Raw genomic sequence first — 20741 nt, forward strand, 5'->3', positions numbered from 1 at the left:
TGTTAAGATTTATTTCCCTTTGCAAATGTTAACAAATAAAAACTTAATTTTTCCAGATTGATAGTGGTGCTGTATGGAAGCAAATTTATATGGACCTTGGCATTCCTATTTTGAATTCAGCTGCTTCCTACAATGTAAAAACTGCTTATAGAAAGTAAGTAGTATAGTTTATTCGATAAAGAATACATATTTACAGGGAATATTTTCCATTTGTTAACAATTAAATAAGAACACATCAAAGAACATTAATGTTAGAGAAAGTGTATAAAAAGATTTAGCTTACTAGATACCTGTGACTAAAAGTTATTTCAGAGCACCAAGTCTGCTGTAAACCATTTTTCATGTTTTCCTAATTTCCTTTTCAAAATAAGGAATGCAGGCAGTGTTTATAGTTTGAAATGACGGTACATGTTATGGAGCTGTGTGAACAACTTTCAGATCAAAACTGTGATAGCTATGTCCAGTTATCACAAGCTCAGATTTTTCTGGAAGAAATTTTATGATCAGTATTTTTGTTTATAATCCTGTATGAAACACCAAGAAATTAGTAACATATAAAATGTACTTTAAGAAAAGAAAGCTTAGAGTGTTACTTTTTGAAAATATGGGTGTTTGATAATATAGTATTCAAGTTAAATGTAAAGACTAAGATTTATTAAAAAGAAATAATTGTTTGTTCAGGTATCTCTATGGTTTTGAGGAGTACTGCCGTTCTGCAAATATTCAGTTCAGAACTGTTCATCACCATGAACCAAAAGTAAAAGAAGAAAAAAAAGACTTAGAAGAATCAATGGAAGAGGCTCTCAAACTAGACCAAGAAATGCCTTTAGTAGAAGTGAAGAGTGAACCTGAGGAAAATATTGATTCAAACAGTGAAAGTGAAAGAGAAGAAATAGAATTAAAATCTCCAAGGGTAAGTAGTTAATACTAGTTTAACTGGTTTATTTTAAGCATCGTTTAAAGTTTTTTATTATGGACATTTTTAGATGTATACTAAAATACTCCAGGTAACCTAGCTTAGTTTCCAGTATTTAGTTATGATTCAGCCAAGCTTGCCTACCTTCCCTTCTCTAAATATATCACATATTATTTCTTCTACCTGAAAAACCATTCCTCCTGTTGTTTTCTGTTTATATCTGTTCAAATCACTCTCATCTGGGGTCAATCTCAAATATTCTCTCTGTGTTCCCTCTAACACGCTCTTTTCATCTGTAATTTACGTATTTATCTGTTTATTATTTATTGTTGCTTTTACTCCACTCTGCACTAGAATCATACTTCCCGAGGGCAGCGATTAATGTTTATTCTGTTCATTGACAGATCCAGACATCTATAATAGTGCCCCTCACATAGTAAGGACCTACTAAATACTTGTTGCATGGGTGAATCTTCTCTTATATCTGCGCTTGCAACTAGCTGGGATTTTTTCTTTCTCTGTTACTCCACACTATATAGCTCTTCTGACAGTTCTTTTCATGTTCTGCCTTGTTTTCTAGTCATGTGCACACTGGTTTTATCTTTTAATTCTTCCTCTCGCTTAGTATGTAAGTCAGGAATTGTCATCCACTATTTTGACCATTGTCAAATGATGTCTACAGAATAGGAGTAATCAAATTTTAGGAGAAAAAATTTATACTATCAAAGAAGTTCAGTTACTATAATACATCTTATTTTTCATTGAAGTCGTATTTAGTGAAAGAGGAGATGAAATCATCTTTTATTTGCTCAGAAACCATTTTTTAAAAACTGTCCATTCTGAATTTTATGAAACATCCAAATTGGTTTGTTTCTTTTTTTAATTTTTAAAAATTGTGGTAAATATACGTAACATAAAATGTATCATCTTTACCGACTTTAAGTTTACAAGTTAGTGGCATTAAGTACATTCACATTGTTGTGCAACCATCACCTCCATCCATCTCCAGAACATCTTTCATGTTACAAAACTCAAAGCGCACCCATAATAAACAACTCCCCATTCCTCTCTCCCCTCGCCTCTGGCAACCCCCACTCTACTTTATGTCGTTATGAATATGACTACACTAGGTACCTCATATAAGTGGAATCATACGGTATTTGTCCTTTTGTGACTGACTTATTTCACTCAGCATCATTTTTTCAAGGTTCATTCGTGTATATGTCAGAGTAATCCCATTGTATGTATTGTGGACATACTCGTACTTCCTTGTCATTACATCAGGACTTGTCTCATCTTATGTAAAACATCTGCAGAGTCCTGCATAGTATGGATGTAACATAAATTTACCTTCCTCAAGATTTCCTCTCTAATTTTTTACTACTACAGAAAGTGCTCTAATAAATGTGCTTGTAAAAAGCCCTCCTAATTTATCTTAATATAGAGGGTAAACTTCTAAAAATGGGATTTCTTGGACAAAGGTGTACAGACCTAAAGTTTGATAGGTAGCAGTAGCTTCCATTCATTTACCTACAAATATTAATATTTAAAGAGCACCTGCTATGTGCCAGGCACTGTCTAGATCTGAGGATACAGAGTGAATCTGACAAAGTCCCTGCCCTCAGGGAACTTACATTTTAGTTCTTTGAGATAAGAAAAATAAGTTTATTCTTTTTCTACCTTAGAAGCTTAAATAGCACATTGGAACTAGAGAAAACATTTGTTATACTGAAATATTAATTGTAAAGCACTCTAGTGCTCCCTAAATTGTTGGCTCTATTTTTTATCTTCACTTTATTCCAAGTAGAGGGGAATTCTGCCAGTGTATAGAGGTTGCCTTGAAGAATTTAGGAGATACTGAAATGGCTCACCAGTTTCATGGTCAGTTGATCATGCATCAAGACGCTGGGTGAAAGCTTCTGGGGGTGGAATAATATACTACAGGCCCAGGAGATCTTCAGATACTCATTCAAAGAAATCAGCCCACTTTTGGACCACTGATGCAATTCAGTCCTTTTAAAATGTGGTCATACAGAAATACAGTGATGATGTAAATTTTATCTTTTAAAAACAGTAGAATTAGAGACCACAGAGCCTTAAAAAAGTCCATAATTTAGGGGGTTGGTTTATTATTATTATTATTATTATTATTATTATTAACAGCTTGTATCATTGACATTTAGATAATTCTTTTAAAACTTTTATTGTAGTCAAGAAATACCAAAAGTCAGATAAAATAGCATAGTGAAGAAAAGGAAAACTTTTTTATTTTTTAAGTAGTCTGTAGCCAAGGATCATAGTAGACCTGGACATAATTAAGTCACTTACATGGGTTATTATTTTACTTTCAAGAGGAAGAGAAAAGTATGCAGGAGTTGGTGGGTCATTGTTGTCATGTCTCAAGCCAGAGAGGCTAGTCATTACTGTGAAGGTTTAAGAAAAAGACACATTTTCTGTCCCCCTCCTTGTAGTGATAGCTGTTTGAAAGACTTTATGCCCTCCATTAGGGACGAAGGAGAATCGCTCGAGATGCAAATTCTATTAAAAAGGAAATGGAAGAAGAGAAAACAGAAGACAAATTCAAAGATAATGATACAGAAAATAAGGATGTAGATGATGACTATGAAACTGCAGAGAAAAAAGAAAATGACCTACTACTGGGAAGAAAAAATACACCAAAGCAAAAGGAGAAGAAAATTAAAAAGCCAGAGGATTCTGACAAAGACTCAGACGAAGAGGAAGAAAAAATCCAAGAGAGGTACATTATCTTATTTTGTTCTCCAGAAGCACCTATCTGGGGTACAGCAGCTCTCTGTTCCTGCTTAGATATTCAGGTTTGAGGGAATGTTTTCTTATTGAGACTTCCATTCCTCTTGTCTAATGAAGGTGAGACACATTGTGAAGATGATGTGTATCGCCTTTCGGAATTGGAGAATATACTGGTCGCACCATTTTAATAGCACTTGTGCCCTAAACAGTGGCCTCAAAGAAGGCTGCGTCACCCAGTCAAAAGAAAGGTCCTGCAGTTGACAGCAGGGAAGGGAGCTGGAGAAAAATGGAGGAAGTGGACAAGAGGAAACAGCGACAGCAAAAATTCCATTTTAAAAAAGGTACAATGTGGGAAAGCTAACAAACACATGGGTGCACAGTACTAGCAGATGTTTCTGTGTGTTAGCTTTATCTAAGACATTTTCCTTTTTCAAGTTATTGTATTAGATTAAGTGGCATGCACCCCTGATTCTTGTTTGGAAAAATACATTCTTGCCCCACATCACACCAATAAATTTCAACTTTTTAATGTCCATCCTGTTTGCTGTTGAGTGAAAACTGTATTTTTTTTTCTACGTGTTATATACATGTATGGACTGAATTGACTTAAAAATAACAAAGATTAGGCAGTCCAGCTACATCCAAGTAATATCTGACCATGTTTAGTTGGCCATTTCTGTGTTGTCAAATAGATTTACTAATTTTTATATACTAAAAAATGAATTTTAATTCAGCAACAACAGCATAACACACTTACTTGTAATATAAGCTTGCCTCCATAGTTATTTTTTGATTATTATATGATGCTAAATTTTCTAGAAATTTGAGTTGTTAAGCAAAATTTGGGAAAAGTGGTCTGATGAATCCAACTAGTGGCTGACCTCCACCTGAAAATTGACGATCAAGAAAATATTTAGAAAAATAGGGATGATTAGTGAGTGGGAAAGGTAATTTTATGATTCAGTATAAATAGGTACAGGATCTGTCACAAGTACCTGTGAATTAGATTAGTGAATAAAGAAATTCTGTAATGAAATATAATTAGGATTAGGGTAAGTGGGGTGAAATAATTACAGTATCATGATGTGAGTGTAGTATTTCAAATATTTAGACAATAAATTTAAGCAAAGGTGAATCACTTAAAAAGTGGGCTTAAGTATAGTTCGAAGTTTTGTTAAAAATAATCATCAAAGTATGTATATTATAATATGTATATAATACATAAAACACATAATGGATATGTATAAAATGTGGTTTTAAAAAGCCTTTATGATTGATACATAAACAGAATGAATATTTTAGATAAATTTCAGAGATTTATATATAAAGAACAATATTCCCTTTTATTAAATAAAAATTGAATATATAGATAAACATAGTTTGTATTCCCATTCTGTAGCAGTAATCCATGGAAATGGGAGACATTTTTATGTATAGAGATTTCTATTTTAAGTCGTTTCTCTCACAGTGTTTTGAAATTACCCTATCAGACTATAATTGGAAGGTGCCCTCGAAGAGAAAATATTCCCATGGCAAATGGGTCATCAAAGCTTTTTCATGTCCCTTAGTGGTTCCCCCTAAATAATGCTCAAGGATTATTATAGAGCGCAATGCCTCCTCTTAAGCATTTAAAACTCTTGTGATACTAGAATGACCTTTGATGCTGGTCTCTTCTGAATCCTTGCGAGGTTAACACAGGATGTTTTATCTGTAAAAATATTGTTGGACCTTCCAATATGAATCTCCTTTATACAAAGAAAAGCTAATGGGAGATGAATAAAAACAAATAGAAATCAGTACAAGATATGCAAAGCTCTGTTCTCCTGGTGCTGTCCCACAGTTTGAACAAGTGACCTGATGCTCAACTATCTGTTGTTCCTTTGTTAGGGTGGGGAAACCTTTAAAATATAAACTAGTTAAAAGCTAAGGTAGATAGCCCTTGTTCATTATCTTGTCCACCAAAGAGAAGTCTTCCTAAGTACCATTCTAAATTGAGCAGAAAGAAGTCGTAAAGCACATTTAAGACAATTTAGTTGTAGGAAGTTACAAACTTCCTACAAATAGAAGGTAACACTAGAGTATGAATGCGAAACACTGTTTATTAGCCCATATGGTCCTTACTTTGTTTTATCAAAAGTGATTTATTTGACTCCACATCATCATTAACTGTGATTATTGAGTGGCCTTTAAGAAGCATGGATTTCCTTTTGGGACAGTGTACCTTTACACGATACATAAATTCCTTAGTAAATAGTCCATAAAAATCTTCTCCTTCTCCTCCTTCTTCTCCTCCTCCACTGACATGCTATTAAGGTAATCCTTAGGTTGTGACTTTCCTACATGTTGGTTTCGTTTAGCGTATATTAGCTTGTTCTCCATGAAGTTGTTAGTAGCGTTACCAATGTTATGACTTTTACTGCAGGGAAGAAACTGAAAGCAAATGTGACTCTGAAGGGGAGGACGATGAGGAAGACATGGAACCCTGCCTGACAGGAACCAAAGTGAAAGTAAAATATGGACGAGGGAAAACACAGAAAATCTATGAAGCCAGTATTAAAAGCACTGAAATTGATGATGGAGAAGTTTTATACTTGGTTCATTACTATGGATGGAATGTCAGGTAAGCAAGAAATGTCTTTTCTTACTATTGAAATTTCTTTCAATGGTTCAGAAAGATCAAATTAATGTTGTGAAGAACCAAAGCAAATGGTATATGTGTATTTACAAAGCATACCTTATATCCTACTTTTCAAAGACTTCCCAGCATTCCCACCATTTTACTAACTGTGACAGTACTTCTAGCCAAAGTACTGGATCATACCTGTAGTTGAACAAGTTGTATTTGTTACTCATTTGCAGTGAGGGAGGACACACAGCATGGGGAACTGTGAGGTGACTCAGTAAGAGGGTGTTAGACAAATCAATGAAAACCCAGGGTACCGCCTTCAGGAGCTGCCATAGCCCAGGATTCCGTGGGCACATCCTGCAGGACATGGGCAGGGAGCCAGGCCCACAGCTCCCAACAGTGCAAGTGGGGCTTCTGTGTTAGTTTGTTAAATTTATTAGAAATCAAGCCTGTGTCAAGCATTGTAATAATTCTAAAATAGATTTTTTTAAAAAAAAGAACGTTAGGAAGGACTTAGATCTGAGCTTCTGTTAGGTGAATTGGGGGACGTTTTAAGGAAATGGGGCTTTGCTCTAGAATGGATGCTGTCAAGAAGGGTTAATTCTGTGATTGGTTATCTTAATCTTGTCTGCAAGGAGAGAAGACTAGGCCAGTGTTAATGCTATAATTGGTAAAGAAGCCACAGTCAGTTAGGGAAAAAGGATGTTTGGTCATTTTTGTGGCTTGGACAATGTTCCTATTTTTTCTGTGTTTACACACGGTTAGGGAGGGGTGTTGTTTCTGTCCTGGTGCATCATGGTCACATAGCAGACTTGTCTGATGATGTTCTGTGAAATTGTTCGTGTTCAACGAGAGAACAACACGACCTCGCTGCTCACCTCTGTAACAATACCAAGGCCCAGCCGGTAGTGCTGGGCCAGTTCCCAAGTGTCAGGGGCCACTTTTTTCTTTGCTTTGGAAAGCCTTGTGTTTGCGGTATCTCTGCTTCCCCTTATTTGTTTGGAGCCAGAGTGCTCCAAGGTTTCCCTGCATACTAGAAGTGTACTCTGTCATGCCTCAATCTCCTCATCTCTCAGTTGGGGAAGATAAAGTGCCTACTTTGTAGAGATATTGTGAGAAATACTGGTAATACCTATGTGAACATACAGAGCTCTTAGAACAATGCCTGGCCCTTAGTAAGTGAAATGTTAACTGTGTTTTATTAGTGAGGGAGAGTTAGGTTTCTTTTACCTCACATCATTTTAAAAGAGTTTTGGTTTATCATATATAAAAGATTGTAAGAGTATGGATTTTTTGCATGTAAACCTTTAAATTTTTATGAAACCAGTCCCTGTGCCCTTCACATTTCTGCCAACACTTGAAACAAGCTCTTCAGCCTACCTCACCATTGTGTTGTATGTACATGTTGCGTTCAGGGGGAAAGGCCTACATTTGCAAACTCTGAGTCACTATCTTTGCAGTCACAGCACATTATAGTCTTTTTCCCTCAGATTCTGTTCAGTCCACAGCCATCCATTCTTACTTACCATCTGTAAGTGTCTGTTCTTTTGTTCTGCTTTCTAGAATTTTCCCTTCCTATTCTCCCTCATCTTTTTAATGTTTTCCTGTATGACCTCTCAACAATCATTTTATTACATGTTCACATTCTTCCTAACTAGGTAAGTTCCTAAATAGTACTTAACTGGTTACTCACATGGTTCATGGTTTTTCACTGTCCTTCCACGCTCCTGAAAGCTGGTAGAACTCTGGTCTGCTCATTGACAGAGAGCCACGGTAGTTCCTAGAGAATCTAGTTGTATTTCTAAAACAGTGTACCATGTGCAACTGTGAGGGGAGTCATGGCCTCATAATTGAGAAGTCCTCGGACTACCCTTGGTTGGCAGTATTAATGCTGGAAGTACCTACGTGACATGCTGTGATGACCTGGCCAGTGTGGCTTCAACCCTGTGTCTCATAGGTCCTGTGGAACTGGAGTTATTCACTCCTTCTTTCTTAGCCCTGGACCAGATATATAACCGTCTTATTGCATTTACCAGACTATACTTGATTTTACTGTCCATCATTCACACCAGGCTGCAAGTTGCATGAGAACAAGGGCCTTCCTTGTCTTCTGTATTATTCTCTACATTCTTCTTCATACAGTGCCTGGCACGCTAGTAGGCCCTCAGCAAATACCCAAATGAATGACTGTTTCTAAATAAGTAAGAATGTGCAGGTACTTAGCCTGGTAAAATGAAGATACAGCGTTGATCCAGGAGGAGATAGTTTTCAAACCAGAGTGTAGGTAGTCATGTATCATGTCAACTGAAACTTGTGGATATCGGAACCATGTCCTTACTTTGCATGGCTCTGTGGTAACTGGGTTACAAAATAAGGATATGGTTTCCATTAACATGGAGCAGTTCAAAGCAAGGACTGCCTGTGGTGTTTTGCTTAAATGTTCAGATTTTAGATTTTGATAGAGCTCTATAAATACCTATGTATTTACATAATGTAATAACTGCTATTTAGTTCTAGGAAATTTAATTTCTTATTTGCCACCTGATTAGTAACCTGGACTGACTATATTGTCTATATTCAAAAGTGATGTCAATATTTTGGAAAAAGGTACAAGGGAAATGAGGAGTTTTCACCTTGAGCTAAAGAGAGACTTAGATAAAGGAAATGAAATGTGTCTAAAAAATTTCATTCTTGGAGGTGACATAGTTCAGAATAAAATTTTCATAGAAATACTAGAGGCTAGAGAGAGTTCTGTGGGGAAAAGAGGATTGAAAAGGACTTCATAAATAAATCTGGAACTGATCATATTACAAATTTGAATTTACCTGATTTGTCTTTGAATGATTTGGTCAATAAAATGAATTCCAGTACAGAATCAGCTTATTTCATTAAGCTCAGATCTGTGGGAGTTGTAGAAAACAAAGTCTTGAATCAGAGTTTTTTCAAACAATCTTGAATCTGGAGTTTGCTTACCTAGCTTTCCCTCTAAGCCTCTTCACCCTATTGGTAGCAGTATTCATAGCACTTATTGGGTACAGTGGCTGACGTGTTACCAGCAAACCAGTCCCAATACCCTTCACATTTCTTCCAACACTAGAAACTAGATACACTTTTTAGTTTATCTTACTGTTGTTTTTATTTGGTGAATACTTTTCAAATGAGGAATTATTGTGAATTTTTAATATGTTCTTTATTTTAAGGTATGATGAATGGGTGAAGGCCGACAGGATAATCTGGCCATTGGACAAAGGTGGACCAAAGAAAAAACAGAAGAAAAAAGCTAAAGTATGTTCATAGATTCATATTCTTTATGATAGGTACAGAAATTATTCATAGTATATTATTTTTTTTATAAATCATGTTTCCTCGCTATAATAATCTTCTTGATTCTTTTAAGGTAATTGTGATTTTTTTTTCTTGTATAACCCAGAAGCTACAAAAGTAAAAACTGTAAACGCATTCCCACATCATTTCAGGAAAGGTGAAAACCAGCATCCCGTGGGGCCTGCTGGTTTCAAACAGCCATGCCTATAGAGGCTGGACAGTCAAAGGGAAACTAGGACTGGTGGTGACCAAAACAAGACATGCTCCTCGTCTGGTGAGGGTGGAATTAACCATTCTACCATTGGATGCAGTCAGGGTTGCCAGATTTTAGGATTTTTCAAGACACCTCTATTGTTTTAAATGTGAAATCTGACTTTCAAATGTTGGAAGCTAATATTAATAATAAATTTTAAAACACATACCTGCTGGCCAGCTGTACCCTCATCCACCCCCTCAGTTTTCAACCCGGTATTTTGTCTATTTTATGGTAGACACCCGTCCTCTTCCTCAGGAAATGATAAGGAACAAGGAGAGTGCAGAGTATTTGTACAGTATTCTGATGCACCTGTTCTGACCTTCACAGTACAGTTGCAGTGTCACGAATTGTAGAACATCATATTCGTATAGGTACAAAATATGCTAGAAAATCATTTTCTCTATAAGCACCTAGTAGGAGTTAACATATAAAATATCTAACCTTTTCGAGTTAATAGTTTTCCTTGAAGAAGTAGAATGTTCATTTTTCATAAGGCATTGGCTCTTCTCATATATTTTGTTGTTGTTACCCAGAATAAAGAAGACGGTGAAAAGGATGAAAAGAGGGATGAGGAGAGGCAGAAGTCAAAACGGGGACGACCTCCTTTAAAATCTACTCTTTCATCAAACTTGCCGTATAGTTTGTCTAAGACTCCAAACAGTGAAGGAAAATCAGGTACCAGAAGTGCTCGCAGCAATATGCCAGACAGCTCACTTCTGTCAAATGGAATGGAAGGTGCTCAATTTTGAGGATCACTGATTTTTAAAAAATCAATAATATAAATATTAAAATGTCAGTTGTGTGAGAGATTCATAGAAAGTCATCTAGGTTTTTAATCTCATATAAGTTAAACTACAAAATTTGATTTGAAGAAAATGCTTATTTTAGTATATCATTTTTACTTGAAACTTAATGATGTTTTGCTTCAGTTTAGGAAGACTTTTTCTAGGAATAGTCTACTTTAGAATAGAGGATGGGTTGACAAGCCATGCTCCTACTGCGTGCTGCGCTGTCCTTGAAAGTATTCACCAGTGTCTCCTGTAATTCAGTGCTGTCACCTAAGATCTTTCAACTAAGCTGAGATAGTGTTGTTGAAAGAGCACAAACAGATGTGGTATAGACATGTTTTGTGATGAGTGTAGATGAACATATTTTACATTTACATGATATTTCCCACTTTTCTACCTTTGTATGTTTTTCCATGTAACTTAAGAAATGTTAAATAGTTGCCTTATATAAAAAGTTCCCTCCCTTCCAGGAAAAAGCTATTCTGAACTATAGGATTGCCATTAGTCCATATGGTGCTTGTGTACAAATTAGGACATTTTTTCTCCTCTTTATTGCCATCTGCTGGAAGGTTGTCATACTACACAAAACAAGATGTCACAAAGTGAGATAGCATGTCCCAAAGTGCAGTGTACAACCTACAAAACTAGACATAGTAGTCTTGTTAAACTACATATAAAAGGAGTCTTTTTTTAACGTGAGAACAAATGAATTCTAAATTCTGTATATGGTACAATCACAAAATAAAATTATATACCTTTTTATTTACAAAATACATTTAAGTTTGCCTTTTTGAACTTCTTTAGAATATGATCACCATGTGGGCAGAATTTTTATATTTTATAGCACCTATATTGTCTTAGAACCCTACTTTATTATTTTAAAAATTCTCTGACTTAAAGAATGATTTCTTTTGCAAAAAGGTAGCTAGCCTATACTTTCATGTCTCTGAATCAGAAGAGTATTTAAAGTTTTGAGAATTCAAATTTCCCATTTTGCTTATGTCTTCTTTTCAGAATTATTTTAAGTAGAATGTCACATTCCTTTCTAAGGACACAAAATGGCCATCACATTCATCAGTACCGACTATAGTAGATCTCAGGTCAAACCACTTTATAACTTCATATCTCAGTATTAGTCCTTTGCTTTTTCTAAGCATTGTCATAGACTAAATAGATACTAGTGAAAACTGCAATATAGCTCTTTTACAGAATTAAAATAAAATTTTCTATGTAATGTATTTTTACATGGAGTTTAGCTTGAAATCCCCCAACACACATTTTTGGTACAAATCTGTGATTTATTTAATATCAGAAATTTATATAGATAGGTTTTCAGAGGTAGATGATTGAGAGTTTTATTTGTCTTTGAATCTTTGTTATAAAATTATATTGGTAATTAAGATAGAAACCCTCCTAATATAATATTTCCTCTTGCAGACTCTTGTTCATCTGATAGTGAAACAGAAGACCTTTTAGAAAAGAATTTGATGAATGAAGAACTTTCTCCTGATATTAAAGAAGAACTAGAAAAAAACGAAAATTTAAATGATGATAAACTAGATGAAGAAAATCCAAAGATTGCTGCACATCTATTAAAGGAAAACGATAGGACTCAAATGCAGCCTTTAGAAACCTTGAAGTTAGATGTTGGAGAGAATGAACAAATAGTACAGATTTTTGGAAATAAAGTGGAACAAGTAGAAGAAGTTAAGAAAGAGGCAGAAAAATCCCCTAAAGGCAAGGGAAGACGAAGCAAGACAAAAGATCTTTCTTTAGAAATTATAAAGATTTCGTCCTTTAGCCAAGATGAAGCAGGAAATGAACCTCATATGGAAACACACAGTCTAGAATTTTCTTCGTTAGACAGTAAAAACTTTTCTTCTGCTACTGAAGATGACATTGACCAATGTGCAAAAGAAAAAAAGTTGAAACGGAAAATATTGGGACAATCACCAGAGAAAAAACTAAGAATTGAGAATGGAATGGAAATGACAAATAGCATATCTCAAGAAAGGACCAGTGATTGTGTTGCATCTGAGGGAGTAAAAAACTTAAATTTGGAACATTTTGAAATAGAAAATGAAGGAATGCCATCATTAATAGCAGAGTCAAACCAATGCATTCAAGAGTTGACTAGTGAAAAATGTGATAGTCCAGCTGAAGAAATTGTAAATACTCCACTAAAAGAAGAAGAGGACGCAATGCCTCTGATTGGGCCTGAAACCTTGGTTTGCCACGAAGTCGATTTGGATGATTTGGATGAAAAGGACAAGACTGGTATTGAGGACATAGTCGTGGAAAGCGCTGAGTCTTCCGCTCTTGTTTCTGTTCCACCTGCCCTACCTCCTGTAGCACAGCACAACTTTTCAGTAGCTTCACCACTTACTCTCAGTCAAGATGAATCTCGAAGTGTAAAAAGTGAGAGTGATGTAACCATTGAGGTTGAGAGTATTGCTGAAGAATCTCAAGAAGGTCTCTGTGAGAGAGAATCAGCAAATGGGTTTGAAGCCAGCGTTGCCTCTGGTACCTGTAGTATAATTGTTCAAGAGCGAGAGAGCAGAGAGAAGGGTAAGGACTTTATAGGAAGAAAATTAGCCTTTAGATTAAAACTACAAATTAGTAAATTAAGAGTTTTAGGAACTCTTGATCTGTTTCCCCTTTCCTTCCCTTTCCTTTTCCTACCTTCCTTCTTTCCTTCCTTCCTTCCTTCCTTCCTTCCTTCCATCCATCCATCCATCCATCCATGCAGCCATTCTTCCTCCTCCTTTTCTCCCTCTGTTCCCTATCCCACATTTTAAAAAAAATATATGTAAAGAAATTCGTGTAGAATAGGTAGGTGAATAAATATTATTGCTCGTGACTTTCTTCAAATTTTCCCCCTATTTCAGGTCAGAAAAGGCCAAGTGATGGAAATTGTGGATTATTGGCAAAAAAGCAAAAGCGTACCCCAAAGCGAACAAGTACTATAGCCAAAAATGAAAAGAATGGAACAGGTTGGTGTTTTTCAATGCTGATTTTAGTACAGTGTTCGTATTTTCAACAGTTTGGTGGCTTAATCATTTGTGTCAGTTTAAAAATAAAGTTGGTTTATTATGTTCTGAAAATAGCCGTTTTTCCATTAATTTTTAATCTGAGGTGCTTGTCAATTTTATTTAAAACTGGGATAGCTGTGGTTATTTTTTATGCTTATTTCATTTGTATTTCTTATGTAATGTAATTTAATATTAGGAAAATATTTGGAAAACTTGAATAAAAGAAAAATAACATTTGTTGTGGTGGTAACAGCAGGTTAAGTTTACATTTCTGAATGGACTGTTTTCCTTTAATCTAAAAAAGCCGGTTTCTAAATAGTGTCATGGTCAATTTAAAACATGAGGAAATAAAATTCTTATTGAAAAATAGGAAGTTATTAAATAAATATGAATAGATTACATTGAAAAACAGACTTCTGTACAATAAGGAATAAAATCAAGTCATAGAATATAGTAGAAATAAAGATGGTTGATTTTGACAAATTAAAGCTTTCTCTCCAAAACCTGCCTTCATTCAAGTCTGAAAGGGAAATTCTAGGTTATAGATACATGTGCCAAAGGAGGAGCATGTAATTTATATAAGATAAAAGACATATCAAGTTTTCAGTAGCCACATATAGACAGAGGCTGGATAATACAAGTGTATAGAAAAAGAGTGATGGGAGATAAGACTAGAACTGTAGCAGGAATAATTAATAAAGGGAAAATGAGTAACTTTATAGTGGATAAGCCTGCGGATAACACCTTACTCAGATGGTCAAAGTGAACACCACCAATAATGGGACAAACTGAAACCCTATACCACCTGACAGGATGCAACAAGAAGAACATAGTAGCACATCTGTCTGTGATTTACTCTCAAAGTTGCATAACCTGAATGTAATCACGAGAAGCCACTCATAAATTCAAATTGAAGGATGTTCTATAAAATCACTGGCCTGTAATTTTAAAAAGTGTCAAGGTCATGAAAATCAAAGAAAGAAGAACTGTTCCAGATTGAAGGAGACTTAAGAGATGTGACAACAAAATGCAGTAGATGATTCTCACCTGGATCCTAGTCAAGTAGGACATTATCGGTCAAGTAGAGAAACTTGTATGGGATCTGAGGACTAGATGATAATAATATATTTGTGTTAATTTCCTGATTTTTTGGTTGTATTATGGTTCTGTAAGCGTGTGGTGGTTTTAAAAACATATCCACAAATTTGTTGATACTCTTCCCTTCAAGAGGCAAAGCCTAATTCCCTCGCCTTGAATGTGGGCTGAATTTAGTGACTCACTTCTAACAAAGTTGAAGGGATAGAATACAACTTCGGAGAGTAAGTCATAAAAGGCACCACAGATTCCTCCTTGCTCTCCCTTGGATCACTTCTCTGGGAGAAGTTAGCTGCTTTGTCTTGAGGACACTCAGACAGCCTACGAAGAGGCCCATGTGTTGAGGAAGTGAGCAAACCCTGCCAACAACAAGCAAGAAACAGGCCTCCTGCCAACAGCCGTGTGAGTAAGTCATCTTGGAAGCATATCCTCCAGCTCCAGTCAACTCTTCAGAGCCCACAGCCTCAGGTAAAAGCTTGACTGCAACCTCACAAGATCTCCTGAGCCAGACCCCACAGCCAAGCTGCTTCCAGATTCCAACCCTCAGAAACCGTGTGAAATACTCAACATTTAGTTTTCAACTAAGTTTTGGGCTAATTTGTAGGTAACTAACACAAGGAGAGTGTTGTTGTTTATAAGAAGTAAACTAAAGTATTCAAGTATGGTAGGGCAACTTACCTTCAGAAGGGTCAGAAAAACATTTTTTTGGTAACTCCTTATAAGTTTGAAGATTGTCTCAAAATAAAAAGATAAAAAGAAGGGAAGAAAGGAAATGAATCAGTTTTATTTTTTGGAAAGAATCTTTGGCTTAACTAAGGCACTGAAAGAAGGAATGAATTAAAGAGATTTGGAAAATAAAATCACTAGGACTCAGTTATTAGTTGGATATGAGGAACTGGTTAACTGATATGGAATACAGGACTAACAGCAGATCGTTGGAACAGTAATTTAGGGGATGTAGAGTTAGAAGTAGCCGGTATTAGGAAAACTGAGGCCTGGAGCTTATTTCTAAGTCTGTTTTTAGACCATAACTATTAAAGGATTGCAAGTGGATGAGATTGCTATGGGAGAGTTATAAAATGAAAAGCGAAGGGACCAAAAGTAGAATTGTGTGGGATATCCTTTTATATGGGCCAGGAAGACTAGAGTAGAAACTGATCGGAGATAAATGAAAATCAGTAAACACTAGTAGGTTTGAATAAAAGGAGTTTCAAATGCTGTGGAATATTCAATAGGATTAAAATACGTTCATTGAATTTGGCGATTGTAAATGTTTGGGACCCTAACGAGCACAGGGATGTGATTAGGTGTGGAAATCAGGATAACAAGGATTTCTTTCAAGAAATTTGACCCTATCGAGAAGGTAAGAAGTGCCAGCTAAAGGGAGAACTTTGCCTTTCCTTCCCCCCTGCCTCTCTCTAAGGGTGGGAAACATCTAAGCATGTTGCTAAATGGTGGGAAAAGAAGTTGAAGACAAAAGAAGATGGTTAATTGACATTGGGAATTTCAGAGGAGCTGGGAGTAGATAGTTATAAGCGTTTTAAGGGTATAGCTGAAGAGATTAGTTTGCCCAGAAACAGTCTCCTATTTTTGAGGCCAAAAGGGCAGTAAAGTAGGAGAGGGGCTAGGAAATTGAGTGTGTAACCCTCAACTTTGCCTTTTTAGTAGAAAGCAGGTTGGCTCTTGAGAGTGAGTAGGGTGCCAGTAGGGAATAGAGATTGGGGGAAAAAAAAGAATTCTAGTTTGTTATTAAGTGAAAACCAAACATCTCTAAGTACAAATTTGTTGAGGAGGGATGTAGAGTGGCAAACATCTGCTTACATGTTGCACGTACGTTAAAGGATGTGTATACATCAAGATCTTTTTTTCCTGCTTTTTCATATATGTAGTTTGGGTTGGTCTTCCTTTGGGTAGTTTTTATGTTTTGTTTTAACCGTAAATGAGGCAATACAATCCAAATTGTTTTATAACTTTGCTTTTTCCTTTAACAATATATATTGGATAATTTGCCATTTTTGTTCTTACGAACTCGAGCTCATTCTTTTAACAACTTTAACGAAGTATTCAATAGTGTATCATTTTTAACTGTGAACCTATTGGTAGGGATTTAGATTCCCATTTTTTGCTGTTAAAAACCTTGTGCATTTATGCACTTATTTCTGTAGGATATCAAAAAGTATAATTGCTGGGTCTGTTGTATTTTGATATTTGAGATTTTTACCATTTATAATCTCAGAGTAAATTTTTTCTTATTATAGGACAAAGCAGCGATAGTGAAGATCTTCCTGCCCTAGACAATTCAAGTAAATGTACGCCAGTGAAGCATCTCAGTGCATCTAAGCCACAGAAGCTCGCACGATCTCCTGCAAGAATATCCCCGCACATCAAAGATGGAGAAAAAGATAAACACAGAGAAAAACATCCGAATTCATCCCCTAGGACATATAAGTGGAGCTTTCAACTCAGTAAGAAGCTTATAGAAAACCTGAATGTATATTGTGAAGTGATGTATACTTTAAGATGTCAAAATAAGGAATAATGATTAGCAGACTCATTTATTTAGGTTTCCACATATTGTATTGTCAGTAATTACCACTTGTTATCTTAAATACAAATCTGCACCTTTTCATTATACTAACTTGATAAATAATTGACTGGAGGAAGATCTCCAGTTATGAAATAAGACATGTATGATTTATATAAATCAATGAAACTAAACACCCTTGCTAGTATTGCAGTTGGCAATAAATAATAAAAAAGGAAACCAATGATACAAAGAAACTATTTGAATAAACAACTACAATTATAGATCAGAGTTGCTGTGTGTTGATGTTTTGTTTCTCTGATCATTTAAATAATACACCAAGTAATAATATTTAGTATAGAAAATTTGGGATATATAAAGAAATCTTATTTCTGAATTTAATGTCTTCCCTGTTTATAGAACTTTATTTAGCTTAATATGGTAGGTTTTAATAAGCTAAAGCTTTTGATGATTTATGAGTTGAACTTCTGATAGAACTGCCATCTTTTTTCCTCATAGAATTATTTTAAAATCCTAATTAACTTTTCTCCTTTTTAGATGAATTAGATAATATGAACAGTACAGAGAGGATCTCTTTTCTCCAAGAAAAACTGCAGGAAATCAGAAAATATTACATGTCTTTAAAGTCGGAAGTTGCAACCATTGACCGGAGGAGAAAAAGATTAAAAAAGAAAGACAGAGAAGGTAATTTAGTTATAATTTTTCTTCCCTCTATTTTTCAAGTATATATCCTACCATTTTAGAAGATTTATGTTTGTTACTCCTTAAATATAGTATACATTTATTAATTATTGTTTTCAGATTTCTGGTATTTTCTTCTTTGTTGCTATTGTTTAAGTGAGTGAGTCAACAACTGAATTAATCAGAGTGAGACTCTTGAAAGGGACTATGAACTGTTTACAAAATGTGTGATTTTACTAAATGTGGTGGGTTCTCAAGAAGAGCTTATTCCCTCTAAATTCACTGTTTGCTCAACAAATGTATTGGCTGCCTGTTAACAGGCACTATATTTGTTATGAGATTCACCAACATGAATGGGCATATGGCTTATTGTCGAAGAGATTGTCTTGTTGGGCTCATAAGTTATTTCCTAAGCAACTACTATATAAGATAGTTCAGCTGAACAACATTAATGCATACATACCTTGTGGCAGGCCCTCTTCTAGGTGGTGGAAGTACAGAGATGAATGAGATACAGACCTTGATCTCAAAGATGTTAATGTCTGGTGGGACAGTGTGTGATAAGGTCCCCAAAAGTGATATTAACAAGTATACACCTGAAACAACAAAAGAAAAATGTATAGGAGTTGGTGGAAGGAGAGATGACGTGGGCGTAATCATGGAGGGAGAGTAGTGTCTGACCTAGATCTTAAAAATATGATTGACTTCTAGTTAAACATTGACATACCGTATTTCCCCGAAAATAAGACCTAACTGAAAAATAAGCCCTAGCATGGCTTTTCAGGATGCTCGTAATATAAGCTCTACCCCAAAAATAAGCCCCAGTTAATATTGTCAGCCAGATGGACGCATTTAATACGTCCGTTGCAACACAGAATGGACGTATTGAATTATAAAATAATATTAATATATAATTAAATATAAATATTATTGACGTTAATACTTAAAATAAATAATAGCATAAATTATAAATAAGTATTTTTAAATACCCAAGTGGGCGCCTTTGGACAAGAGGTAAACACCTATGTAAACAGATGAATTCGAGACTTATTGCCGAATGACCAATCAGAGTACAGGCACAATGCACGAATAACGTGCGCACTTGATAATGAACGGACGTGGTTGTGTCTAATATGAATCTTCATAATTCAATACGCCGTGTGTTCTACCGGATGTATTTAATGCACTCGTGTGAAATAATGAAACGTTTTCTGAATTTTGGTGCCTGCAATTTTTCATCGCTTTGGTGTGGACCATCATTCTCAACTGTCATCATTTTTGTTGCTACTCCTGTCTCGTAAGTCTTCAATTAACACTTGATTTAATGGTAGATTTAAAGGGAATAATATTTTGACCCCCAGACAAGATGAGTGCAAAAAGAAAGAGCTATTCTGTCGAGTTAAAGAAAGGAATCATGGAGGACTCCCAGGGCAAGAATCTTACGGCTTTCTGCAAAGAGAAGACGTTGGATCTCCGAATGGTCCAAAAATGGAGAGCAGAGTACGATAATCTCAGTCAACATGTGGACAAAGGAAATGCTAAGAAGCGCAAGTGTGGATCAGGTCAGCAACCATTATTTCCTGAGCTGGAAGACATCATCTGTGAAGGGATTGCTGACAGGAAAACAGGCTTTGGTTGTGTGCAGGGCTGATATTCAAGCATTTGCCCTTGCAATGGCACCACAGTTAGAAGTATACCCAGAAGAATTCAAAGCGTCACAGCACTGGCTGGATGGCTTCCTTCAGTGATATGAACTGTCTCTAAGATAACAACACTGTTCAAGCTGGAAAATATTGAAATTATTAAAACTGCACTTGCATTCAAGTCCTTTGTTGATGGCATCGATGTTTCTAAATACCGACTCTCCAACATGATTGCTATGGGTGAAACTGCAGTGTTTATGGGCCAAGGATCTCAAACGACAATTGATCAGAGGGGTGCCTCGTCAATCTGCATTCCCTCCATTGGTTATGAAAGTGCATGTGTTACCTGTATTTTGGCAATTCATCTGGACGGAAAGAAAGCCCCACCTCTAATCATCACTGAGGGCAAGAAAGATAAGGTTGAATGTGTTTCAAGCATTTATGTTCTTGAAACCAAAAAAGCCTGTGCACACAGCAGTTGTAAGGAAGTGGGTTGATTTAATGCTGCCACTTGTTTTGTGAGGTAGCCAAAAAGGTCTGCTAATCTGTGATTCAGACAGCACTCACTAGACGGGTGAAGAACTTCTTTGCAGAGAGAAGACTAGATCAAATAATGATTCCCGCAGGAATGACGGCCTATCTCCAGACTCTTGATATTGCAATAAACAAGCCCTTCAAGGACCATTTGCGCATGGAAATCAATGACTACATTGAAAATACAATGAAGAGAAAGCAGCGTGGAAACTTTGTGAAACCCAGCCTGCAAGAGGCCGTGACTTGGGTGAAGAATTCACGGGATAAAATCACTGACAGCTGTGTTGCCAATGCACTACGAGCAGGCTACATGGACAAGAAGTGCTCATTTAAGGAAAGCTCTGTTGCTGGAAATGAAAGACTGGGGCTGATGGTTCTATAGGAAATGGAGTTGCAAGAAATTCAAGCCGGAATTCGGGGATTGGAGAGTTATGACAATGTTCCAGAAGAAGATGACATGACTGTATTTGAATAAATGTAGAGTTTTGCACATGAATAAATGAATAAATATAGATTGTTGTACATGAAAGAA

At 35.9% G+C, this 20741-nt stretch overlaps 1 protein-coding gene across 4 annotated transcripts in view; it reads left to right on the top strand.

The window, feature by feature from the left end:
• The window catches only part of ARID4A (AT-rich interaction domain 4A), a 58822-nt gene that overhangs the window by 32946 nt on the left and 5135 nt on the right, over positions 1-20741 (top strand). For 3 of the 4 annotated variants that reach the window (XM_088797349.1, XM_019725802.3, XM_074327428.2), the window contains exons 14-23: positions 57-154; positions 682-913; positions 3424-3674; positions 6108-6305; positions 9512-9596; positions 10425-10626; positions 12117-13247; positions 13568-13672; positions 17065-17271; positions 17889-18035. In XM_088797349.1, the coding sequence (XP_088653475.1) occupies positions 57-154; positions 682-913; positions 3424-3674; positions 6108-6305; positions 9512-9596; positions 10425-10626; positions 12117-13247; positions 13568-13672; positions 17065-17271; positions 17889-18035 (2656 nt within the window). The remainder of the gene's footprint in view (positions 1-56; positions 155-681; positions 914-3423; positions 3675-6107; positions 6306-9511; positions 9597-10424; positions 10627-12116; positions 13248-13567; positions 13673-17064; positions 17272-17888; positions 18036-20741) is intronic. The other variant, XM_019725803.3, reaches the window with a different exon arrangement.

Source organism: Rhinolophus sinicus, chromosome 3, assembly GCF_057876585.1.
Source record: "Rhinolophus sinicus isolate RSI-liver-muscle chromosome 3, RSI-T2T, whole genome shotgun sequence".
Taxonomy (NCBI): domain Eukaryota; kingdom Metazoa; phylum Chordata; class Mammalia; order Chiroptera; family Rhinolophidae; genus Rhinolophus; species Rhinolophus sinicus.